Below are 27054 nucleotides of genomic sequence, written 5' to 3' on the forward strand. Positions count from 1 at the left end.
CTTGATTCATTGCTACCAAGTATATTTTTTCAGTTGATTTTAATTCTTTTTTAACTATTTCGAAGTGTGAAATTATGAAAGAAAAAAAGTTGTTGCGATGTGATTATAGCGTAAGCCTAGATTTCAAGTGTGATTTTTTTTTGTTGCTAGAAATAAGCAACAAGTAGCAGAGGTAATTAAAAGTTTCAAAGGTGAAGTGAAGAAGTTACTGCGGCATTCAGAGGCATCAGGAATTGTGGAGTACGCATACAATGACAAAGCAATATTAGAACAGAGGAACATGCTGACAGAAGAGCTATATGGGAATATGTTCATGATATGCAAGGTACGTTTTGATCCATATGAAGTTTGTCAGTCCAGAAAAAAAAGATGCCTATTGTTTAATTCTAATTTGTTTTTAAACATTAACTAAAATTAGATTTTCTCCAAACATGATTTCTTTTTTTTCCTGAGTTATTATGGTTAAATATTTCGATCTATGTTATTGACCTGTGTGACTAATACCCATATTGGAGAAATTGGAAGCCAGTGCAGAACATTTTTTTACAGGATATCTAGATAAAAAATCATAGAAATTTATGAGGGCCAGTCTGAAACATGTCTCATGAAACGCAGCATGTGACCCGGAAAGGGCTTGTATTTGTAAGGTCCAGTCACTATTCAGTATAGAATGAAAAAGACAGTGTGGAATCACTGAAGCAAGTTACTTGCCTATGAACCACAGTCACTGAGCCTCCTCCGGATTGAACCATTACAAGGGGAAAAAATATTTTCCTGAGCAATTAATATTGCACAATCTTGCAGATTTTGTGAATTGGACAACATTTTACACAAACTGGTTAGAATCTGCAGGCTGTTGTGCTTCTTTAGTTCAATTTAGATTGGCTACAGTAATAAATGTGACCAGTACAAAGATTCATTTTCTACATTGTACATGGAAAGGTTGCAGCTTGTTGCAGATCATGATTAAGGATGGTGATTTTAATCACTATCACAATAGTGCGGCTTATTCTCAATGCGCTTAAATAACATTGAGTTTTTTCGATGTGACATTGTCTGGTTGCAGTAAGTGTATTCTCCTTAAGATCAAAATTGGAAATATCAGCATCCATAAAGAATTTTTGTTTATATAGTCATACAACATGGAAACAGGACCTTTAGTCCAACTCGTCCATGCCGACCAAGATGCCTACCTAAGCTGGTCCCATTTACCTACATTTGCCCCATGTCCTTTTAAACCTTTCCTATCTAAACCTAGAGCTCATCTACTGTATTTGTTATTTTTGGTGTGAACTTTCTATATATCGGCAAGACCAAGCGCAGACAGGGCAATCGTTTCACTGAACACCTACGCTCAGACTTCCTTGACCTATATGATCTCCCGGTTGCCAAATATTTTAATTCCACTTCCCATTCCCATTCTGACCTTTCTGTCCTGGGCCTCCTCAACTGTCAGAATGAGGCCACATGCAAATTGGAGGAACAGCACCTTATATTTTGCTTGGGCTGCTCTCAACCCAATGGAGTAAATATTAATTTCTCCATTGCATTCCCTCTCTCTCTCTCTCTGCCTCTCCCCATCCTAGTCATCCTGCTGGTCCCACTGTTTGCATCCATATATCCCTTCAATATCACCTCTGTCATAGCCAACAATGGACCAATGTTGGTTCCATTTCCTTGCTCATTGGTGCCGGCTCTGATTTGTTCAGTACCTTTTCATACCTCTAGTTTCCCTCTCTCCCGACTTCCCCGCCTGAAGAAAGGTCTTGACCCGAAACATCGCCTATTCCTTTGCTCCAGAGATGCTGTCTGACCCGCTGAGTTACTCCAGCATATTGTGTCTATCTTAGAATATTTGGACCAGCCATCTTGTCCATAACTGTGTTAAAGCTAATAGAACTATGGTCACTGGTCCCAAAAGGCTCGCCCATTGACACTTCAGTCATTTGCCCTGCCCAATTCTCTAAAAGTAGATACAACTTTGTTCTCCCTTGTATGGTTCGTTAGATATTACCTGAAGAAATTTTCCTTTATTGACTGGCACTATGGCAGTCCCAGTCTGTATTGGGAAAGTTAAAATCCCCTATTATGACAACACTATTTTTTAGTTTAGTTTAGAGATACAGTGAGATACAGGCCCTTCGGCCCACCGAGTCCGCACCAACCAGCGATCCCTGCACATTTATACAAAGCCAATTAACCTGCACGCCTTTGGAGTGTGGGAGGAAACCAAAGATCTCGGAGAAAACCCACAAGGTCACGGGGAGGACGTACAAACTCCGTACTGAACAGCATCCATAGTTAGGATCGAACCTAGGTCTCTGGCACTGCAAGGCAGCAGCTCTACCACTGCGCCATTGTGCCGCCCTATTAGTCTCAGTTGTCTGAAATCTCACAGAAAATGTGTTCCACTAATTTCCATTGACTACTTTGGGTCCAAAAGTACACTTCAAACAAGATGATCACCCCCTTGCAAATTTATTCAGGTACTGCTTTTTACTGTCCATTATTTCTTCCAAATTCAAAAAATGTCTTTTTCCTGGTGGTCAGATTGCTGCTTAAATGTGCACAAGTATTAAACCAAGTGTAAAACTTTAATGGTCTACATATGGAAATTCAAAAAGCTGATAAAGCAAATCTTTTGTCATAATTAAAAAATATCTAAAACTTTCCTATAAAAATTGTCAAAAGCGATTTCACGCTTTTGAAAAATAATATTGTGTGTGTTGATTTCATTATTAATATTACATTGTACCTTATACAATGTGACTTGGGCTCTATTTCTCTGGGTATTTAATGGTCTTCTTGAACTGGCTATATTGCATTGTACAACAGCATGTTTCCCTGCAGGAAGGAGAAAATAATAGCTTCTGTATTAAGTTTTATTCTGAATCTGATTCTTAAAAATTATTTTGGTCTGTTTTATTACAAAATTGTGAATTTTTTGTTTGTTTGTTTATTAGTCGTCTTTTTGTCCAACGTTGGATAAAGTTCTTGAGTCTAATCCTAATAAGCGAGAAGGAATAATGGGAGAAATTAAAGAGATCCTCACACCTATGGTACAAAAGTAAGATGACTATTAATGATTGTACGTTATGTTAATTAAATGTCATTGAAATCAGTGACCCACCTGTACTACTTTGCAAAATAATATTTTAACATATTAACGATGCATGTGAAATAACTTACTGACATTTGCTAATTTAATCCTGTTGACCAGCTGATCTAATTTTACCTTGTCTGGCGTGAAGATTTAAAAAAATCTAGCTCATAAGAGTCATAAGGTCATAACTGATAGGAGCAGAACTAGGCCATTCAGCCCATCAAGTCTACTCCGCCATTCAATCATGGCTGATCTATCTCTCCCTCCTAATCCCACGCTCCCTTCTCCTGCCTTTAATACTGCCTTTAATCCTGCCTTCTAGAAACATAGAAAATAGGTGCAGGAGGAGGCCATTCGGCCCTTCGAGCCAGCACCGCCATTCATTGTGATCATGGCTGATCGTCCACAATCAATAACCCGTGCCTGCTTTCTCCCCATATCCCTTGATTCCACTAGCCCCCAGAGCTCTATCTAACTCTCTCTTAAATCCATCCAGTAATTTGGCCTCCACTGCCCTCTGTGGCAGAGAATTCCACAAATTCACAACTCTGGGTGATAAAGTTCCTTCTCACCTCAGTTTTCACCCCATAACCCATACTAATCAAGAACCTATCTATCTCTGTCATAAAAATATCCATTGACTTGGCCTCCACAGCCTTCTGTGGCAAAGAATTCCACCGATTCACCACCCTCTGACTAAAGAAATTCCTCCTCATCTCCTTCCTAAAGGAACGTCCTTTAATTCAGAGGCTCTGACCTCTGGTGGAAACATCCTCTCCACATCCATTCTATCCAAGCATATATAATGTCATTTTGACATAAAAAGGTGAAGGAAAAGGGAAATCAGGAATGCTCATTTCTATAACGTTTGGCTCTTCTGTATGCTGTAACCATCTATTTTTGGAGTTCTAATTTCATGCTTTATTAAGCTAATAAGGAAATATGGCAAGAGCCTACAAGCAAAAAAAATCTGACCAGTCATTTTGTTTTCCAATTTTTTCAGTTTGCTAATGTAGCCAGTAATTGGACATACATACTCTATCACCTTGAATACCGTGTCAAAACAATCGTAAAGTTGTAAACATTTATGCCACAGAAGGGAGCTATTCAGCCATTTGTATCGTGGTGGCTAAAATGCCTTATTGCACTTTCCAACCCCTTGAACACATGAAGTGCTTAGCTGAGTGTTTTACTTGGTGTTGTGTATGTTACATCTTTGTAAGTGTTTTTTGAAAAGTGATTTTTCAGTTATGTCTTTTACTTGCACTAACTTCACTCCTTTATCTGATTCCAACGCTAATGCTTATTTGCTATTTTAGTGGCTCCCTGTTATTTTAAAGACCCGAAACATCACCCATTCCTTCTCTCCAGAGATGCTGCTTGTCCCGCTGAATTACTCTAGTTCTTTGTGTCTATGTTTGGTTTAAACCAGCATCTGCCGCATAGTCTTTCCACTGATTGGTTAACAGGCAACAAAAAGCATTTCATTGTACATCGGTAAACATGACAATAAACGAAACTAAATGTACCCAATATTCCATCCAAATCAGTGACGCAGGTGTGGTTTAACTAAATCATTCTTTTTGGTGATTTCTAGAGAGGCAGTAATAAAGCACACATTGGTACACAAAGCATTTTTGGATTTCTTCACGTACTGCTCTGATAAAATGAGAATGGTAAGTGTTGTTTGCATAACCAATCATGCAATTTTTTAAGGTTACTCTGAATTTACATTTAATCTGGAAAGAGAGACCAACTTTGTTAAACATGCAATTTAATCATGTGTTTTATATGGGTAAACGTTCAATGACCCTTTGTTTTAATCTTATTCAAACAAAATAATTTCAGATTGTGGTGGATAGGTTTTGAATAATTTTGAAGCATCTCCCCACCCCCTCTGTTTCCATCATCACATAGAGCACCCTGCTGTATTAAACAGTCTGGATATATATATATAGTAGAAATTCTGAGTTAACAATAGACATGTTTTAATTGTAAACTGTTCCTTAAGTAGGGTTCAGTGATGTAATATTTATGGTTGTCTTTCTATGTTGCCCTTTTTAAAATTTTGTATGGCAAGTGAGCCTTGACCATCCCTAAAGGTGCCTGAGGAGGTGCTGTTGAGCTGTATTCTTGAATCCCTGCAGTCTTTTTGAGGATATGCAACACTTAAGTCGGGAGTTCCAGTATCTTGATCCAGTGACCATGAATGATCAGTGGTGTATTTCATTCAATTTAATGTGCTATTAGCGAATACCTGCCACATTTGTCCTGGGCAGGAGAAGCATCGTGTGAAAGCCATTGTCAAAGAAGCCTTGCATTTGTTTGTATGATGTCTCCTTCGCCCTTTCAGAATGTCCCAAAGTGCTTAACAGCCATTAAACAATACTCACTGTTGCAATGAAAGAAATACAGCCAGCAACTTAGATGGAATAAACTCCCACAGGCAGTAATGTACATAAAATCTTTTGTTTTAAGGACTGGTGATTTTGATTTAATTTTTTTGTCCAAAAAAAGTATCTTCAATGTGCTGCACTGGAATGTGCCTTTGTTTAAAATCTCTGAAGCGAAACTGAAATGAGAATATTCCTATATTATAATAGTGACTGCGCTTAAAGGGTAATTGTTATAAAGAAAGACATGTCCCTCGGGATATACTGACAGGGATATGAATGACACTATTAATGCAAAGTTGCCTTTTCTAGCTGGGCGAGTGCCAGCTGTCACGCCACAAGTTTGCAGAGTTGCTGCAGTGGATATTGTCAACAATAGCCAACTATTGCCCTTTTCAAATGGAGACTATTTCATTACACTCCTGGTTTTTACGCAGTGCATTGTGAAAAGCTTTGAGGAGTGAGACAAGTTACTCTCCACACAATACCTAGTCAACTGATGTGGGTGACGGATGTGGTGTTGATTATACTGTGGAATGTTTGAAGAATATGGTTAGGCTCTTGAGGAATGGGCAATATCCAGCACATGCCAGTTATTAGTCCAAGTCTATTCTTGCTGCCTTATAGGCATCAACAACTGATAAGCTACTACTTTGAGGAATTGTGAATCTCCTGGACTGCACTGATTGACCTCTGCAAATATAATCTTATTTCTTTATTCCTTAATTTACCTCAGCCACCACAGAGTCTTCCTTTAGATTGCCAATGGCAGTTTAGTCAGGCTGTTTAATGTCAATGTAGTCAAATAGTAACTTGACATTAACAGAAGTTATTTTAATCACATCTTTGAAATTCAATGCTTTGGTCCAGTTTTATAATGGGATCCGATGCAAAGTAGTCCAACTAAAATCCAAAGGGAACAATCTTTAACTTGTTTTTGCGTCCTTCATGATAGTATTGTTTGTCAGCACCATCATCGCATTGGTGATTGAAAATAGTGATAATACTGTAATTTGCTGGTTTTGATTTGATTGCTTTGGCCATGCAATGAGCATTGAACAACACATCCAATCTCTTGCAATAATTTAAAACTTCGTCTGAGTCAATGCCTGCCTTGGCATATCTGCTGCAGAAGCCCTCAACAATATCTCTTGGGTGTAGTTTGGACTATTCGATCTTACTGGCAAGCTTAGCTTGTTTTAATATCCATAGCATGAGGTTTAAAGCTCTACTGGTATTCTAACTCGGGTCCCAATCATTCATCATCCCTTGCATTCTGAATTGCATTGTCTTTTAGACAGTACCCCAATTTTAAAACTATCATTCTTGTTTTGCATTCCGTATATGGTTACCCTTTGTAACATATAATTTTGTAAGAAAAGCAATATACTGCAAGGCAGTAAATCATTTAAACATTTTGGTTGCTTGACAAGCTATGAATAAATCTAAAGCAGTCTCAAATGTTCATTTGATGAGAATGCAGTCTTAAATACACTCAGAAATCCATTCTGAGCTTTTTTTTTTTGCCAATTTTTTTTTGTTTTACTCTGTGGCATGCATAATGATATCCAGAGTAAAGTATTAATAATGGTAATGTCATTATTATATCAATTTGTAACATATTTTCTGATTTTAGGAAATGATTGAATCAATCAGAGAAGCAGTGGTCTACATGGCGCACACACATGATGGGAGCAGAGTAGCCATGCAGTGCTTGTGGCATGGCACCCCTAAAGTAAGTCAAGCACAAACAATCTTTTGGCATTTATGTTACAGCCCTTTTGGACTTTGGAAACAATGAATTATTCTATAGAAGAATCTCATTGCATCCAAGGATTAAAAATATCAGAGGATTGTTCAAAAGATGCTGATTGCTCAAGAAAATATTATTTAATAGTTTACCTTCTTTTTAAATTTAGTTACATATTTTGGATTGCATTTTTCTAATCTAAATTTTAAATTTCTTGTGCAAGGAAGAATAATACGCTGTTATTTGCAGCATGTAATTGGGTAATAATCTGAGGAATTGATGAGGAACCTCCTGAAGGCTCAGTTGCGCTCCACCTTATTTAGAGCAGTAATATCCCACGTTCAATTCCCAGTTTCTGTTGAGATAGTTATCTTTCAAGATGATGGTGAGCATATGGAGATGGTGGTAGACAAATTACCTCTGATGCCTTGAGTTAAAGGTAGAATCAATGGCTTTCGTTGGATTTAGATATCCGTGGAGTTACATGTATTGGAATGTCTGGCAGGAACTCTTGATGAAATGCCTATTATCTTGTTTCAGTGTGGCCTGGTGATTCACCACTTGGGGTCAATGGCAATGCCATTCACATCACATGCAATTCAGAAGGGGGGAGGGGGGGGTATTCAATAAGGTAGAATAATGTATAACTGGAATAAAATCACATTGTTTAAAGTCCCGATAGGAGAAAATCTTGGGGGGGGGGGGGTGGAATAATTGATGGGGTAATTTTGATCACCGATTGAAGTTGATTTACAGTTCTTTATAAAATGTTGCTTTTTTCCCCCCTCAGGATAGAAAGGTTATTGTGAAGACAATGAAGACCTACATTGAGAAGATTGCTACAGTAAGATGCAAATCTATTTGATGTAAAATGCCAAGAGTTCAAACTATAAAAAAAATTTAGTTTCAAATTTTGAGGTGAAGTTGGAAAAGGTCAATCGGTCAATTGCAGGATGATACATTTATTACCTGTTATTTTATCAAAATGTAACTGTCTGACATGTTAAATATGAAATAATAATGGGCTATATTTGTTTGTTGTGCTGAACTGGAAAATATAGTTTGCCTCTCATCTATGACAGATCCTTGCCAGTACTAATTTAAAATTAGTTGCCAAAATTGAGTATGAGAATCAGCTAAAATGAATTTTCTACCCATGAGAATTTTAGCCCTCTTTGTTGAAGATTGAAAATATTGAATATGACAAATTTTTAACTCTAGATTTCAGGTCTTTTGCTATTACAAGGCAAATAATATTTCATTCTGCCCTGCATTTTTATTTTTACTGCTTTTGTGGTAATTTTAGGCTTTGTTTTTAAGCATTAATATTTATTAGAGTACAAATTGGGTTACTCTTTCGGTGTTATTTTTTAAAATGGTGGCGAGTTAAGTGTAGATCAGTGCATGTTCCTTTAACATAGTGACCTCACCACTACTAACCACTCCCCATTGTCTTTGGTATAATTGTAACTTCCCCACCTCCAGCTCGCTCTCTAGTGCCAGTGATGACCACGGACAGCTAGGGCATAATGTATGTGCAGTGTTATGAATAAACTTATATATATATAGTAAAAGACTCTGCCTACGAGTGGCATCCTTTTACATGGTGTCAGATCGGTAGACTTGCGCCTCCTGTTTATCGGTTTTTATTTTATTATTTGTTTCTCCCAATTGTGTCCCCTCCTTCCACTTTGCCATGTCTTCCTCGTGTCGTCGTCCGGACACGCTCGTTTTCGATGAGGACATCGTGCACCGCTGGACTGTCTTCCAGCGGGACTACGAACACTATATAGCCATTGCCCATCCTGATGCGACTGCTGCGATAAAAGCCCACCTGCTCCTCAACCTGGCTGGTCCGGAGGCAATGGAACGCTATGCGTCGTTCCAATTCGTCCCTCCAGAGGACCGCAACGACCCGGTATGTCTCATTGCTAAGTTCACTGCCCTGTGCGACATACCCACCAACAATATCATCGAACGTTTTAAATTTTTCTCGCGGCGTCAGACACCAGGGGAGCACGTTGACGCCTTTATTGCATCTTTAAGACATATGGCTCGGCGGTGCCGCCTTCAAACGATTACACCCGACGAGATGATCAGGGACGTCCTGGTCAACGGTCTCCTAAACTCTAGGCTGCGGGATGAGCTCCTAATGAAGCCTGACCTGTCGCTTACGGACGCAATACATGCCGCACGAATGGCCTCTGCTGTTGGCTCAGTATCCCGGCCGGCCCCCCAGGACATAAATTTCGCCAGCCGCCGGCGATTGAATGACCCACAGCCCAGGGTCGCCCCCTCCGCGCCCACTATGGCCACCCCTCGCAGATGCCCAAACTGCAACTTCTCGTCACACAGGTATAACATTTGCCCAGCGCAGGGCAAAACTTGTAATTCATGTGGGAAGCAGAACCATTTTTCTGCAGCCTGTCGTTCTCGTGGGAGACCTGTCCCTGCTCCTAGAGGGAGTCTACACAACCTTGCAAGCGATAACGCAACCGGTTCCCGGTACCAACATGAGGTCCTCGATGGCTCAGATACGACTTCCTCCCATGGAGACTCTCTGGTGTTTTCGCTCTTGGGAGCACCTGCATTGATAACGGATCCATCCGTGCAAGTTACAGTCAATGGACACTCCTTCCCTGCCAAGGTCGACACTGGGGCGTTTGCCAATGTTATGTCTGTGGGCCTCTTCGAGCAGATAAATTCGGGGGAGAGGGTTACTCCTGACAACTCCCGCCTTCATGCCTATGGGGGAGGCGTTCTGATTGCCGTGGGAAAGGCAACGGTTGTCTGTACTGTTCTGGATACCTCTCGGCCCCTCACATTCCTCCTGCTAGCATCTGAAAACGTCACCCTGCTGGGCGCCCGTGCATGCCAGGACTTTGGTTTGGTCTCATTTCACCGCGACATCCACCTGGTGCAGGCCCCCATGGACCCCCTGGTCGAGTACCCTGACCGATTTGATGACGTCCTGGGGAAGCTGCCCTGTGCCTACAAGATCGTTGTGGACCCGGGGGTCGACCCAGTGGTCAGACCGGCCCACCGTGTGTCTTTTGCCATGAAGGGCCGCGTGGAGTCCACACTACGTGGCATGGTGGACTTGGGCATCCTCAAGGAGGTGAGTGCCCCCACCCAGTGGGTCTCCACCATGGTGGTCGCTGCCAAGAAGGACGCGAGCGAGATCAGGATCTGTATCAACCCCAAGGACCTGAACCTGGCTATTAAACGCCCGCACTACCCCATGCGGACGGTGGAGGACGTCGCGGCACAGGTCGGTCCAGCCACAGTTTTCTCGGTCCTGGATGCCAAGAGCTCCTTTTGGCAGATCCCGCTGGACGCACGTTCCTCCTTCCTGACCACCTTCAGCACACCGTTCGGCAGGTTCCGTTTCCTCCGCATGCCTTTTGGTATCAACTCGGCAAGCGAGGTTTTTCAGCGCACGATGGAGCAGCTGTTTGCTGGGTTGCCGTGCGCCATCATCGTGGATGACATCCTGGTGTACGGGAGGGACATTGCTGAGCATGACCGACACCTCCGCCAAGTCCTGGACAAGGCTCGTGAGATAAACCTCAAGCTTAATCGAAGGAAGTGTCGGTTCCGCGTTGCGGAAGTCACCTACGTAGGCCACGTTTTCACGGCGGGGGGCCTGAAGCCAGACCCCGAGAAGACGGCGGCGATCACCGAAATGCCCGCTCCCACTGACGTGCCCGGCCTGCAGCGCTTCCTGGGCATGGTCAACTACCTGGGTAAGTTCATACCCGACCTCAGCGAACTAAGTGCCCCCCTGAGAGAGCTGACCAAGAAGGACAATGCCTGGGTCTGGCTCCCTCACCACCAATCGGCCTTCGTAGCCCTGAGGTCCAGACTCGCGCGGACCCCGACTTTGCGGTTTTTCGACTTAAACAGGCCAATTGTCCTCACCTGCGATGCATCTCGGTTCGGCCTGGGTGCTGCCTGCCTGCAGCTCTACGACGACCGACAGCTGCCCGTCTCCTATGCCTCTCGAACAATGACCCCTGCTGAACAGCGCTACGCGCAGATTGAGAAGGAGCTCCTTGCCGTGGTGTTCGCTTGCTCCAAGTTCAGAGACTACGTTCTGGGAAAAACTTTCACCATCGAAACTGACCACCAGCCGCTGGTCTCGATTTTAAACAAGCCCATCCACGCAGCATCGTCCCGCCTGCAGCGAATGATGCTGCAGCTGCAGCGTTTTCAATTCGAAATCGTGTACCGCAAAGGCAAGGAGATGTTCGTGGCAGACACTCTGTCCCGCGCCCCACTACCTTCCATTTCCCGCCATCCGTACGAATCGGCGGACCTGATGGTGTTGAACGTCAACATTGTTCCATCTTGGCAGCTGCAGTCCCTGGTCAAACACACTGCCGCGGATCCGGACCTCCAACAGCTTGCGGGCGTCATCCGCCGTGGCTGGCCTGAACGACGGTCTTCCCTGCCGGCTGGTGCCGTGCCCTACTTCCTGGTTCGGGATGAACTGGTGCTGCACGCGGGTGTGGTGGTGAAGGGTCACAAGGTTGTGGTGCCGGCTGCGCTGCGCGATCACTACTTCCACACCGCCCACAACGGACACCCAGGGGTGGAGGCCACGTTGTCCCAGGCCCAAGCACAGTTTTACTGGCCTGGCATGGTCAAGGAGATCCGGGACAGGGTCTCCGCCTGCGCTGCCTGCAACAGCCTATTACCTCATCAGCAGCGTCAGCCTCTCCTGCAGCAGCCGGCTCCCGAGTTGCCGTGGACGGCTGTTGCCGCCGATATTTTCGAGTGGCGTGGCAAACACTACCTGGTCCTGGTGGACTCCTACTCAAGCTGGTTCGAGGTGGACCTGCTGCCGTCCCTCACGTCTGCTGCCGTCATCGGGAAGCTTCGCCGCCACTTCTCGACCTTTGGTTCCCCGGCATCTCTCCAGTCCGACAACGGCAGCCAGTTTACCAGCGCGGAGTTTGCTGTTTTTGCAAATCGCTGGAACTTCCGCCACATCACCAGCAGCCCCGAGTACCCGCAAAGCAATGGACTTGCAGAGCGCGCTGTCCGCAGCGCTAAGGAGCTGATGGAACGTTGCCGGCTTGACAGTTCGGACTTGTACCTTGCCCTCCTCAACCTCCGCAACATCTCCCGGGACCCCGCGCTCGGTTCCCCTGCGCAACGCCTCCTGTCCCGCACCACTAGACCCCCCATCCCCGTCTCCCAGCAATCCCTGAAACCCACGGCTCGGAGCCCTGCCGCTGTCAGGGAGCGCATCACTGAGAAGCAGCTCATTCGGAAGCGCTCCTTTGACAAATCGTCCCGTCCCCTTCCACCTTTGTTCGCTGGCCAGGTTGTCCGGATGGAGTCGTCCTCCGGCCACCACCGGCTGGCCGTGGTCGTCGGCAATGCTGACTCTCCACGGTCGTACCTGGTCAACTACGAGGGTACCGTGTACCGTCGTACCCGCCAGCACCTGATGCTGGTAAACGAACCTGCACCGCCCCCCGCGATCCCGTATTCGCCTCCCGTCCACTACAAGGTGCCTGATGTGCCTCCTGCTCCGGTACATCCGCAGTCGCCCCAGCTACCTACCCCTCCCTCGCCTGTGCGTGCATCGCTTCCCAGTCCTCCACCTTCCCCTGGTTCCCCGGCCTCTGTACCCGCACCCGTTCATGCTGCTCCTTCGACCGGCGGGGATGGTGGGTTGCGCACCCGCTCTGGGAGAGTGGTCAGGCCGCCTGTCCGGTACGGTGTGTACGAGTAGTCTGTTTGTAGTTTGAGCCTAGCGCATGAGCCGTGGTCACTTTGTTTCCAAGAGGAAGGATGTAGATCAGTGCATGTTCCTTTAACATAGTGACCTCACCACTACTAACCACTCCCCATTGTCTTTGGTATAATTGTAACTTCCCCACCTCCAGCTCGCTCTCTAGTGCCAGTGATGACCACGGACAGCTAGGGCATAATGTATGTGCAGTGTTATGAATAAACTTATATATATATAGTAAAAGACTCTGCCTACGAGTGGCATCCTTTTACATTAAGGAATTAACACATGCTTGAGATGGGGTTGCAATTTTTATTAGCTTTTGTTTTGAGTTCTTGGCTTAAATCCAAATATATAATTTTGTAATTAATGTCAAAGTGGTTTGGAAGAAGATAATTATACATGTTATTAACTTCTGAAAAACTCGTCTACCATGCTGTTTTAAATTGCTTTGCAGGGTGAATTCTCACATTTGGTTCTCACAGCAGCATTTGACTGTATAGATGACACAAAACTAGTAAAACAGATAATACTGTCGGTAAGTACTTGAATTTTTTTTTCTATGTGGGAAAGAAGGACAAGTGTTTTTTTTTTTAATGCATCTCCATTTTTCCTTTGTAGAGGAAGAAAACCTTGTGTATTGATTTCATTTATCTTGGTGGAAATGAGACCTGCAGATAGAATTCAGTTTTACTATGGTCACATCGAAATAGCAATTTGTAGCAAGTGCCATGTAATTTGGAGGAACAGCACCTCACATTTTGCTTGGGTAACTTACAACTCAGTGAAATGAACATTGAATTCCCTAATTTTAAGTAATTTATACCTATACTTCCCTCCCCTACACCCTTCCTCCATCCTACTCGTTTAACCATATTGTGTCCCTCTTGAGATCACACCTTTTCTAGCCAGTCAATGGGCCTACCAGGGCACCACCCTGCCCAAGGTAATTTATGGTCCACCCTAATTGGTCCTGGTCTTTTCTCACCTCCAGCTCTTCACCCTCCCAACCCCTTCTTTCAGCCTGAAGAAGGATCCCGACCCGAAATGTCACCTATTCTTTTTCTCCAGAAATGCTGCCTGACCCGCTGAGTTGCTCCGCACTTTGTGTCCACCATTTGCACCTAGATTGCTTCCATTCCAACTGCTCGATTGACAGTAGGTTGACTTCAAAATTTGCAGCTGTCCAGCCAGAGGAATTTATACCATATCTTTGAAAATAATATTTACAGTAGATAATCTGCACACAAAATGAGGCAATGTAGCCCATCTTGTTTGTGCTGATGGAAGTAATAGTTACCGACCTCTTCCTCCTTTTAACAATGGCTCTCCAAGTGTACGTTGATATACTTCTAAAATATGATGAGGGTTTCTGCCACCATTACCCTTTCAGGCAGTGAATTCCAGACCCCTGTCACATTGTAGATTAAAAACATTATCCTTGTCTCCTCATGGGACTAGTATAGATGGGACATGTTGGCGGCCGAGGGCTAGTTAGGCCGAAGGGTTTGTTTCCATTCTGTATGTCTTTATGACTATCCATCAATTACTTTAAACACCCAATCTGTTTTTGATTCCTCAGCAAAGAGAATTACATGCTTCCTATCTATTCTACCCATTCAACTCATACTTCTTAATGCCTTAATACTTCACGGTAGCGCAGCGGTAGAGTTGCTGCTTTACAGCGAATGCAGCGCCGGAGACTCAGGTTCGATCCTGACTACGGGTGCTGCACTGTAAGGAGTTTGTACGTTCTCCCCGTGACCTGCGTGGGTTTTCTCCGAGATCTTCGGTTTCCTCCCACACTCCAAAGACGTACAGGTATGTAGGTTAATTGGCTGGGTAAATGTAAATGTAAAAATTGTCCCTAGTGGGTGTAGGATAGTGTTAATGTACGGGGATCACTGGGCGGCACGGACTTGGAGGGCCGAAAAGGCCTGTTTCCGGCTGTATATATATGATATGATGATATGATATTGCAAAATGCCTTTAAAAGCAGCTTTCAATGTAAAAGCCTTTGAATTTGTCCAAATGGACTCTGATTTAGACCTCCTTTCTGTCTTTCGATCATTAAATATGTGTGGGAATTTGCTGGAGTCCACGTCAATGAGAACCAATAAACATTTCAATATTTTGTAGGAAAGAAAATTGCAGATGCTGGTTTAAATCGAAGGTAGACACAAGATGCTGAAGTAACTCAGCGGGTCAGGCAGCAGCTCTGGAGAGAAGGAATGGGTGACGTTTCAGGTCGAGACCCTTCTTCAGGCTGATGTCGGGATGGGGCGGGACAAAGATAGGATGTTGTCGGAGACAGGAAGGTTGGTGGGAGAACTGGGAAGTGAGAGGGAAACCAGGGACTATCTGAAGTTAATTTCAATATTTAATATTTTGGTTGAATTTCTGCCCTTTCATGGCATCTAAACGTGCCTGTTTTCTAGTGGGAGCATCATTGGGAACAAGGGATCTGGTAGTCACATTAACCCAATTCACCATCAACCCAGTCTTGTAGCTTGCAAAATACTACTAAATTAATTAGTTGCTGATTTCATAAAAACATAATTCCAAATCTGTTAACGTCCCTAGCTGTAATTTAAGGCACCTTCCTATTTATGGAGCAGTTTGGGAGCTATCAGCAGTGAATCCAATGTGACATAATGTCAAGAGGGAAAATCTAAAATGAAGGATAAATTGAACTGGATGACTGAAATAACGCAGCAATTTAGTGACTAGGTTTGTTTTCTGTTACATTGTTTAAATGTAATGCTTGCAAAATAAATCTGAATAATTTAGTGCCATTTGGTGTCCTAAAACTGTCAATTTACAGGAGATCGTCAGTTCCTTGCCTAACCTAATCAACAATAAATATGGCAAGAAGGTGCTGCTTTATCTGCTGAGCCCAAGGGACCCTGCACACAGCGTGCCAGAAATTATTAAGCTTCTACAACAAGGAGATGGCAATGTTCACAGGTTAGAAATATTTACTTATTCAAATGACAGCACCTACTGTGATGTGGAAACCTTTTTGATCTGTTGATTTTTAATGAAAACATAAGAAGCATTCCTGGAGAACATGGATAAGAGCCTTTTTCAGACTGATTGTTGGTGAGAGGAAAGAAAGCTGGAAGTGTCCACATCTGCAGTTCCTTGTTTCTACAATCAAAATCTAGGGTTTAGAATTATTGGAAAGTTGTGAGAGTGAGTGAGCGGCTCAAAATGTAAGCAAATGCAAGTTCAGGGAGTCATACAGCACAAAGCTAGCCTTTCAGCTAACCAAGATTGCACTGGCCATCACACACCCATTTACATTAATCCCACTCTCTCTATCATACCCATCTGCCAGGGTCACTCTCTCTCATAGCCATCATCAATCGACTGTGCATGTAAGAAGGGGGTGAAGGCAAAGAGGTCGGGTATGGGAGAGATAGTAACTAAGGCTGGACATGATGAGTGGAGAAAAGGAGGCAAATAATGCAATTGATTAAAAAGGAAGGCGGGAAGTGAAATATAGAACCAAAGAGGGATGGTAGGTAGAAGGGTGCAGAAGAGAGAAGAGGAAAAAGATGGGGGACCTGAGGAGGGAGATGTGGTGATGAGCTGGTAGAGGAGGGCAAAGGAATTGAGGGACGAGGCAGGGAAAAGTTGAATGAAAAGTGTGCGTGGGAGTATGCTGGGCAGATAAGCAGGAGACGGGAAGGTGGGGGGGGGGGTACCTGAAATTGGAAAATTCAATGTTCGTACCATTGGGTTGCAAACTATCCAAGCAGAGTATGAGGTGCTGCTCTTCCAGTTTGCGTGTTGCTTCACTCTGACAGTGGAAGAAGCTGAGGGCAAACAGGTTGGTAGGGGAATGGGAGGGAATTAAAATGGCTCACAACTGGGAGCTCCACCTGACCTGGCAGACATATTCATAAATGGCAGATTCATAATCGTCGCTTCAGGGCCAATAGTGACCGGTGTGAGAGGGGAGATGAATACCGAGGTTAAGGTGTTGTATTTGAATGCGCGAAGTATAAAAAATAAAGTGGATGAGCTTGAGGCTCAGTTAAATATTGACAAGTATGATGTTGTGGGAATTACAGAGACATGGCTGCAAGAGGACCGTGGCTGGGAGCTGAATATTCAGGGGTATACGACCTATCGAAAAGACAGACAGGTGGGCAGAGGGGGTGGGGTCGCTCTGTTGGTAAGGAATGATATTCAGTCCCTTGCAAGGGGTGGCATAGAATCAGGAGATGTAGAGTCGGTATCGATGGAACTGAGGAATTGTAAGGGTAAAAAGACCCTAATGGGAGTTATCTACAGGCCCCCAAACAGTAGCCTGGATATAGGGTTCAAGTTGAATCAAGAGTTAAAATTGGTGTGTCGCAAAGGTAATGCTACAGTGGTTATGGGAGATTTCAACATGCAGGTAGACTGGGAAAATCAGCTTGGTAATGGACCCCAAGAAAGGGAGTTTGTGGAGTGCCTCCGAGATGGATTCTTGGAGCAGCTTGTACTGGAGCCTACCAGGGAGAAGGCAATTCTGGATTTAGTGTTGTGTAATGAACTGGATTTGATAAGGGAACTCAAGGTAAAAGAGCCATTAGGAGGTAGTGATCATAATATGATACGTTTTAGTCAGAGAGTTGTCAATCTGTGGAATTCTCTGCCTCAGAAGGCAGTGGAGGCCAATTCTCTGAATGCTTTCAAGAGAGAGCTAGATAGAGGTCTTTCAGATAGTGGAGTAAGGGGTTATGGGGAGAAGGCAGGAACGGGGTACTGATTGTGAATGATCAGCCATGATCACATTGAATGGCGGTGCTGGCTCGAAGGGCCGAATGGTCTACTCCTGCACCTATTTTCTATTGTCTATTCAGTTCTTCAAAACATTTTTTCCCTATTTTCTGTAAATGTAATTTCAAAGAGTGGTCAATGAGATTGTGGATAATCTGTAATTGAGTATGAGATATGAAAAATAAGAGAGAGGTGTATGCTAGAGTTAATTCAATATTCTGTAACTTGCTGTTTGATGCCTTTAAAATGTTATGTAACAAAGTAGTCTTTTTTTTATTATACCAGTAAGAAAGATACAAACGTTCGTCATTGTGAGCTGCTTGAGGCCATCTCGCCACATTTGCTGCAATATTTGCAGGAGAATGCTCGTGAAATGGTGATGCACAAAGCAACAAGTGTCATCGTGGCGGATATTCTTGGCTGTGCCATTGGTGACGTGCAGCCTTCCATGAAAGCTATAGCTAATGTCGCTACAGAATCATTTGAACCTGGAGGCAGCAATGGTGAGGTAAGGTACAAATATGCAACATTTGTTTCTAACTTCAATGCGTGTGGAAACAAGCATTCAACGTGTAGAGTCATTGGGCCTGTTGTGTTTTTCCCAAAGAATAAGTAGTACTTAAGATAGTCACAAAATGCTGGAGTTACTCAGCGGGTTAGGCAGCATCTCTGGAGAGAATGAATGGGTGATGTTTTAAGTCGAAACCCACTTCAGATTCTAATTTGTGATGTTTCAAGATCAATCGATGCACCTTAAAGGATCCTACAGCTGTTCTATATCTTATGAAGGACATTTTAACCAGTCATGCAGTTATTGCTTTTCAATGTTAGTGAGAGATAATTACTTTCTAACCTTGAGTAAATTTCACATTTGTTCTGCCATTAATCTTTTTGCAATGCTCAATCAAGTGCAGCAAAACTCTTTTCATGCAATGAGCAATGGATTAAATGATCAAAATTGCATTGACAACCAAAAGATTGTTCTTCCATTTTTTTCTGTCTGTAAAAAAGCAGAATACTTTTTAAATAGTGCTCTGAATAATTCCTGTGTAATTATTTAGCAGATTATATTTTTAGATAGAGTTGATCATTGAGATTCATTTCCCTTTTAAGAAAAAATTGCACTATTTGTGGATCGTTCAGGGTCACGTCATATGAGGCATTTAAAGGAGTCACAAGAGACTGCAGATGTTACAAACTGGAACAAAAAACAAACTGGAAGGACACATCTGTGGGGGTGGGGCGAGAAGAGTCGCCAATGTTTCTGGTTGAGATCCTGTAAGTCCTGCTGCTGCGTCTGGATCTAAAACTGACAATTCCTTTCCCACCTACAGATTTTGCTTGACCTGCTGAGTTCCTCCAGCAGTTTGCTTTTTGCACTGCTTTTAAAAGCTTCTGATTGTCAATTCCATTTAGATGAAAAGTGCCCACTGCCTAATCAACATTAAGTAGCTGGTTTCATTTAATGTGAATTATGCAAATATCCTTGGAGTCCACACTCATCCCTTGTGATAGCCTAATTGATTCTTGCCCATTAGTATTGTCGTAAATCCAAGCTTTGATGGGGTAAACCAGGCCTGATAAATGATGCTACTAATGAGCTACAAGATGTCAAGAGTACAATTGAAAAGATTACCCAATGGGGCATGTCATACTTTATTCTTGTTTTGGAATTTGTCAACAGTTCCAAGATAAACATAATGGCTGGTTTCTCCAATACTATTTTAAAAGTTAATGTCCTTGGTTCAAATGTCAAATATCTCTTTTATCACTTTTCAATTCATGGTTATAGTGGAATTAAAAGCTGTTTGTGTCTTGGAAGATTGTTAATCGGCATACTGAAATATGACTGGTTTCCCTTTTTGTCGTCTTTAGCTCCACATGGCAGAGCACCCAGCAGGCCATCTGGTTCTTAAATGGTTAATAGAGCAGGATGTAAAAATGAAACAACTTGGAAAGACAGGTAGGGGAAATCACATTGATTTTAATGTATGCTGTCTGGAACTTCTTGAATCATTTTGCAACAAACTGAAATGTTATTATTTTGGACAGTTCATTTTCCCAATTGAAAACATTTTGGATGGTGACAGATGGAAACAGGCATTTCAAATGATTTGTCTATAACCTTAAAGCAAGAGAGAAATTAAGTGATAGCTGTGTTCCTTCTGATTCTGTTTTACTACATATGTTGCCATCAGCTTATGTAATGAAGCTGTTTTTATTTCCTCTGTTCGCAATATTTACCCCACAACAAATTAACTCCTGCATTCCAGCCCGAGAAGTGAAATTAACTCTTAAGCTGTACAGCATTTATTTTTCTATTTAACACAGCTCAGCTGCCGCTATTGGGGTGTTGCCAGTATAAAACTATAAATCCTCCACCATTCCACTACTGCTGCTTGAAGTCCAACTCCCTTAACTCATCAAGAATCCAGTCCTTCCATACCCCAGAAATGTATTGCTGTTCCTTCATTTTCGTGAGGTAAAATTCCTGAAACTTCCCACATTCATCAGAATATCTGCATGAATTCAATAAGGCAGCTCACTGCTACTTTATTTAAGGGCATTTATGGATGGTCAGCGAATGCTGGCCATGCAAATTACATACTCATCCCATAAATCGTTAATTCAAGGAAATCCAAATAAAACATGGGTTTGGTCGAATGATCCCAAATCCTAAAACATGTATAACAGTATATTAGAGAAATATTTAGGTGTTTGGCCAATGCAGTCCAAGATTTTGTTTAATATCTGTCTTAACGCCTATCTATTTTGTCTAAATTAAGATGGTATGAATATGGTGCATGTGTGTGACTACTTAATACCAACAAAAAGTTGGTAATGACCCTCTGATATGAGCATAACAGAATACTACACATATGAGCCAAAACATTATGATCACTGACAGGTGAAGTGAATAACATTGATTATCTTGTTACAATGGCACCTGTCAAGGGATGGGATATATTAGGCAGCAAGTGAACAGTCAGTTCATGAAGTTGATGTGTTGAATGCAGGAGAAATGGGCATGAGTAAAGACCTGAGCGACTTTGACAAGGGCCAAATTGTTATGGCCAGACGACTGGGTCAGAGCATCTCTGAAATGGCAAGGCTTGTGGGGTGCTCCCGGTCAGCAATGGTGAGTACCTACCGACAGTGATCCGAGGAGGGACAAACAACAAACCGGCGACAGGGTGTTGGGCGCCCAAGGCTCATCGATGCGCAAGGGCAATGAAGGCTATCCCATCCGGTCCGAACCAACAGAAGGTCTACTGTGGCACAGGTCACAGAAAATGTTAATGGTGGTCACGGGAGGAATGTGTCACAATACACAGTGCATCGCACCCTGCTGCGTATGGGGCTGCGTAGTCGCCATGATGCGCCCATGATGACTCCTGTCCACCGTCGAAAGCGCCTACATTGGGCATGCAAGCGTCGGAACTGGACCTTGGAGCAGTGGAAGAAGGTCGCCTGGTCCGATGAGTCCCGTTTTCTTTTAGATCACGTGGATGACTGTGTACGTGTGCGCCGTTTACCTGGGGAGGTGATGGCACCAGGATGCACTGTGGGAAGACGACATGGTGGAGAGAGTGTGATGCTCTGGGCAACGTTCTGCTGGGAAACCCTGGGTCCGGCCATTCATGTGGACGTCAATTTGACACGTGTCACCTACCTAAACATCATTGCAGACCAGGTACACCCCTTCATGGCAATGGTATTCCCTGGTGGCAATGGCCTCTTTCAGCAGGATAATGCGCCCTGCCATATTGCACACTTTGTTCGGGAATGGTTTGAGGAACTTGATGAAGTGTTCACGGTGTTGCCCTGGCCTCCAAATTCTCCAGATCTCAATCAGATTGAGCATCTGTGGGATGTGCTGGATCGACAAGTCCGATCCACGGCGGCTCCACCTCGCAACCTACAGGACTTGAAGGATCTGCTGCTAATGTTTTGATGCCAGATATCACAGGACACCTTCCGGGGTCTTGTAGAGTCCATGCCTCAGAGGGTCGGCGCTGTTTTGGCGGCACACGGTGGACCAACAGCATATTAGGCAGATGCTCATAATGTTTTGGCTCATCAGTGTATTTTGTAACATATTGGCTGCTGCAGTATTGGATATTTTGCCCTCATTTGAATGTTTGATTTATCTTAGGATTGCATTGTATTTACAGTTGTAATTGTCCATAATAGACGGAGTCATACAACACAGAAACACACTCGTATTTGGCCCAACTCATCCATACCTGCCATGTTGTCCCTTCTTTGCAGATCCCATTTGGCCCTCTAAGCCTTTTCTATCCACGTACTGCCCAAATGTCTTTTAAATGTTGTTACTGTACTTGCCTCAAGGACTTCATCTGGCAGCTAGTTCCATATACCGACCATCCTCTGTGAGGAAGAAGTTGCCCCTCAGGTTCCCAATAAATCGCTCCCCACACACCTTAAATCAATGCTCTCTAGTTCTTCAGGCATGTGAATTTTCCGCGTTTCCGTGGATTTCCATGTTTTTTTAAATCTATTTTCCGCGCTTTTTGCTTGATTTCCGCATTTTTCACTTTGCCGAAGTCGCATTTACCAACGGAGAAATCAGATTCAAAAATAAAGAAAAGACGATGTGTAGACTTGTAATGAACACCAGGGTTCCGCTAGGGGTTCTGCGAGAAATCGGTCACTAGGGGTTCCGCGAGAAATCCCCCTGCCCTGGAAGTCTCCCCGAAAATGTGGCACCTAGGCTGGGCAAGGCAGCCAATCATGACCTCATCGGGGCTTCCACGACCGATCGGTGGATTGAATTCGCAACCTGCAGCCGGGGCTCTGGAACTCCAGCCCAGCTGGAGCAGCAAATCGATCCCCAAATCCGACTTCCTCGGCCGGCTCGATAAACCAGCAAAGCTCTGGAACCAAGAGTGCCAGAAAATCAGTGATGGAACTGTAATGAGTAAATATTACATTTAAGTGCAAGATTATATAACTAAATTAATTAAGACAGGATTAAATGCCTGTTTCTTGAATTCCTTACCCTCGGGAAAAGACCAACTTTCAGGAATGAGTAGGTTAACCTATGATGAGCTTTTGTCGGCACTGGTCCTGTACTTGTATCTTTGTCATCCAAAACTTTATTTAAAACCAGATTAAGCAAGGATAACTTACAGCACCTTATATTTCAGAGGTATTCTATAATGGGACCATTTAAAGATCAATCTGTCACAATTGATAATTTTCCAGCTAAAAAAGCACTAGACATTAAAATAAAAGCAAAATTTGAATTTAGTTTAACAAAAACATGATTCCATTTTATTCTGGGATGGTTTCATTTTTCAAAATTTCCCAATGAAAAACATGACAGACTTCTATGACTGACATTCATAATTTTTGGGACATTAATTCCATCAGCCTGCAGCCCATTGTACTAAAGGCTGTTGTGCTGGTATGCATAATTTATCACAACTGCAATGGGGACTTTTCTCCTATTGCAGATAGAAAACTGATAGAAGACCTATGTTGACTCAAATCGTGTTGCATTATATTGGTCAGTAGTCTTGTTTGAAATTATTAGCACACGGTAACCCCTACTCTAATCTTTTAGATATGTATTTTGGAATTGGATCTAGGTATTGAAATGATAAATTTATATTAAACTCACATCAAAGGTCCATTGCTTTCCAGCAAAGCGTAGACATTTATTCTTGGTATCAAGCTTCTGAAATCCAAGGCAGATTTCATTGACATATCAGTGATGTAAAGATTTAAGCTCTGCACAATGAAATTTTGACACTTTTAGAAATCTTAAGTTTTCAACCAAAATCAAATCAATTGTATTGGTTCTCCTTTGAATTGGCATTATAAAAATGTTGTTAAAGTTATTAATTATGTGAAGGCCTGTTGATATTGTGCCCTTATAATTTGTTTGAGGATCTGTTGTAATAACATGAAACTTTCTTTACAGCAACTGAAATGTAACTGATCTAGAATTCTATCAAATAAAAAATACTGAAGTATTTAATGTTACTTACAGAATGTTTTGCAGAAACATTAGTGGAACTTGTTGGCATTGAGAATCTACAGACATGGGCACAAGTAAACCGTGGAGCAATGGTACTTTGCAGGTAATAAGAAATAAAAGTAATTGTTTCAGTACAATTAAGTGCACTTTTAAGAGCATTGATAATTTACACCGTTTTCAGAAAGCAGAATTGTGTACTGATTTGACTGTGATTAACTCTTACATCATTTGGCTAAAGATATACTTAGCCACAACATGCCCAGTGCAATTCCCATTAAATGCATTTTAGGAAGCAATCGATTTTGAGTATAAACAGATTGAAAATTAGAGAAGTGGTCAAGGGTAGTAAAAGTGCATTTATAGAAGATGTTCCCAAGGAAATTACTGAAGGATTGGAGGAATGTTGTAATGAGAGGAAGACTTGAAGTTTATAAATGCAATTTATTGAACTGAAAGCTGTAATCTCATTGTTCTGATCATGATGATTGATTCTCCTGTGGTCACTGCACCAAACACTGGTTAACAATGTGGTGGCAAAAGCATCAACAATTTAAAAGCCACAGCTTTAGGGGACGTGAGATGCTAGGTATCCTATAGCAACAAAGCTACCATATGACTCCATATTTATTACATCGAACAAGTGAGAAGTGTGATTGGAAATTGCGTCTTGTTTGATTAAGTATGTTTGTTGCAACAATTGAGTAAGACGCCATCAAGAAATGCAGTTCATTAATTAGCACTGAGCTGAATCATTCATCAGCCCTCCCCTTGGCTCTCTGGAGCAGTTGTGTATGTTATTTACATTTTTTGTCTCATGTGCAATTCTAAAGCTAGTAATCTCCACATATTTGTGTAGATAGTAAATCATGTATTTCAAAAAGGTATGTTTCTTTAAATTGTTTGCTGTATACTTACACAGTTTCAATCTGCAGGGTTTCGTTATTCAATTCTATTGGGGAGAAGCATTTTTTATTTCCTCTAAGAGCAGCATCTATTTGAAATATTGCATGAATATCTAAGTTTAAGATCTAATATGTATTTCCTTTTTTAAGTCTTCTTCAAAGTAACAATGAGGACGTCGCCCTCAAAGTGAACAAAGGTTTAAAGAAACTCGTACCCAAGTTCAAGAAGATTAAAAACGTGAAAGGCGTGGAAATGTTGTTAGAAAAATTGACTGCAAGCAATGTAAAACCCTGAGTAATACCAGCTCAGAATGATTTTGTAAAACTTGGATGAAAACTAATTGACTGTTAAAATAAAGTTTTGAATATAGAGAAGGGAATGACTATTTTCTACATCCTAATGCTTCAAAATGTTTTCTCAGGCAACCTGTATTCCATTAGGCACCATATTTCACTAAACAGTGTATATAGTGTTTTTAAGAAGGATTCTTGGAAATGGCCACCACTACCACTGAGAGGTTGTTGTTGGAGCAATGAAACATTGATGTTACCATACATTGCAGTTTATAATTCATAGATTTGTGAATTAAGACAAATAAAGCTAAATTTTGGTATTAATCATTTCTTTTAAATATAAACTACTTTGGAAGCCTAGGTGCTACGAAAAGGGGACAGCTACCGACCGTATTATTGTCCGTTATATTAATTATGTTTGAAGAAGTTTCACCTATTGTACTTTTATAATTGGATACTGTTATTCTTTAATAAATATAAAGTATTCCAGTTATTTATGTTTAAAAATATTACTCTTTGGGTTTCTAATTGTATACAGTATCACCCATGGCATTATTTTTATTTTGGCTATTGTATTGGATTTTTTACCCTGTCTTGGATCAGTGGCCTTATTTTCTACTGTAATAAAAGTAAGTGACCACCACTTGCTTCTAGGCTTGTCAGTCAGGGAAAACATTGCAGAGAACCATGGAGATGTACATTCTCTCCGACCATTAGACACCTATCCGCACTAATCTCATCACCGATACCCTTGCATACCTAGGCAATTCATCTTGAGAGTCATTAAATGCTGTCTGAAACCCCACATCCACCACTCTCAGACAGCATTTCGGGTATTCCCACTCTCCTGTGTGGAAAGAAAAGTCCCCTTCAGCTCCCCTCTGAACCTCTTCCCCTTCCCCTAAATTCATATTTTCTAGTTTTATCTGCCTCTGATATGGGGAAAGTTTCCTGCAGTTAACAATCTATACCCACAAATTTTATCTCCCCTGCATCCATTCTATCGAGCACTGAAAAACTTTCATAAGTATCCATGAAATCTCTCGTTCTTCTCAACAATAGACAATAGGTGCAGGAGGAGGCCATTCGGCCCTTCATATATATACAGCCGGAAACAGGCCTTTTTCGGCCCACCAAGTCCGTGCCGCCCAGCGATCCCCGTACATTAACACTATCCTACACCCACTAGGGACAATTTTTTAAAATTTTATTTTATTTTTATTTTTTTTACATTTACCCAGCCAATTAACCTACATACCTGTACGTCTTTGGAGTGTGGGAGGAAACCGAAGATCTCGGAGAAAACCCACGCAGGTCACGGGGAGAACGTACAAACTCCTTACAGTGCAGCACCCGTAGTCAGGATCGAACCTGAGTCTCCGGCGCTGCATTCGCTGTAAAGCAGCAACTCTACCGCTGCGCTACCGTGCCGCCCTTTCGAGCCAGCACCGCTATTCAATGTGATCATGGCTGATCATTCTCAATCAGTACCCCGTTCCTGCCTTCTCCCCATACCCCCTGACTCCGCTATCCTTAAGAGCTCTATCTAACTCCCTCTTGAATGCATCCAGAGAATTGGCCTCCACTGCCTTCTGAGGCAGAGAATTCCACAGATTCACAACTCTGACTGAAATAGTTTTTCCTCATCTCAGTTCTAAATGGCCTACCCCTTATTCTTAAACTGGCCCCTTGTTCTGGACTCCCCCAACATTGGGAACATGTTTCCCGCCTCTAACGTGTCCAACCCCTTAATAATCTTATACGTTTTGATAAGATCTCCTCTCATCCTTCTAAATTCCAGTGTATACAAGCCTAGTCGCTCCAGTCTTTCAGCATACGACAGTCCTGCCATTCCGGGAATTAACCTAGTAAACCTACACTGCACGCCCCCCAATAGCAAGAATATCCTTCCTCAAATTTGGAGACCAAAACTGCACACAGTACTCCAGGTGCGCTCTCATTAGGGCCCTGTACAACTGCAGAAGGACCTCTTTGCTCCTATACTCAACTCCTCTTATTATGAAGGCCAACATTCCATTGTCAATAGGAAGGGGGCAGCTGGGAGTAAGTGCATTCCTGGAAGAGT

General features: G+C 42.6%; 1 protein-coding gene across 1 annotated transcript in view; it reads left to right on the forward strand.

The window, feature by feature from the left end:
• pum3 (pumilio RNA-binding family member 3) overlaps positions 1–25405 on the forward strand; it is a 45013-nt gene extending 19608 nt beyond the window's left edge. The window contains exons 8-18 of the mRNA XM_078396065.1: positions 151–325; positions 2964–3067; positions 4701–4779; positions 7133–7231; positions 8037–8090; positions 13450–13530; positions 15817–15959; positions 18051–18273; positions 19641–19728; positions 23785–23875; positions 24825–25405. Coding sequence (XP_078252191.1) covers positions 151–325; positions 2964–3067; positions 4701–4779; positions 7133–7231; positions 8037–8090; positions 13450–13530; positions 15817–15959; positions 18051–18273; positions 19641–19728; positions 23785–23875; positions 24825–24969 — 1282 coding nt within the window. The 3' untranslated portion in view covers positions 24970–25405. The remainder of the gene's footprint in view (positions 1–150; positions 326–2963; positions 3068–4700; positions 4780–7132; positions 7232–8036; positions 8091–13449; positions 13531–15816; positions 15960–18050; positions 18274–19640; positions 19729–23784; positions 23876–24824) is intronic.
• The last annotated feature ends 1649 nt before the right edge of the window (positions 25406–27054 follow it).

This window comes from Rhinoraja longicauda, chromosome 3 (assembly GCF_053455715.1).
Source record: "Rhinoraja longicauda isolate Sanriku21f chromosome 3, sRhiLon1.1, whole genome shotgun sequence".
Taxonomy (NCBI): domain Eukaryota; kingdom Metazoa; phylum Chordata; class Chondrichthyes; order Rajiformes; family Arhynchobatidae; genus Rhinoraja; species Rhinoraja longicauda.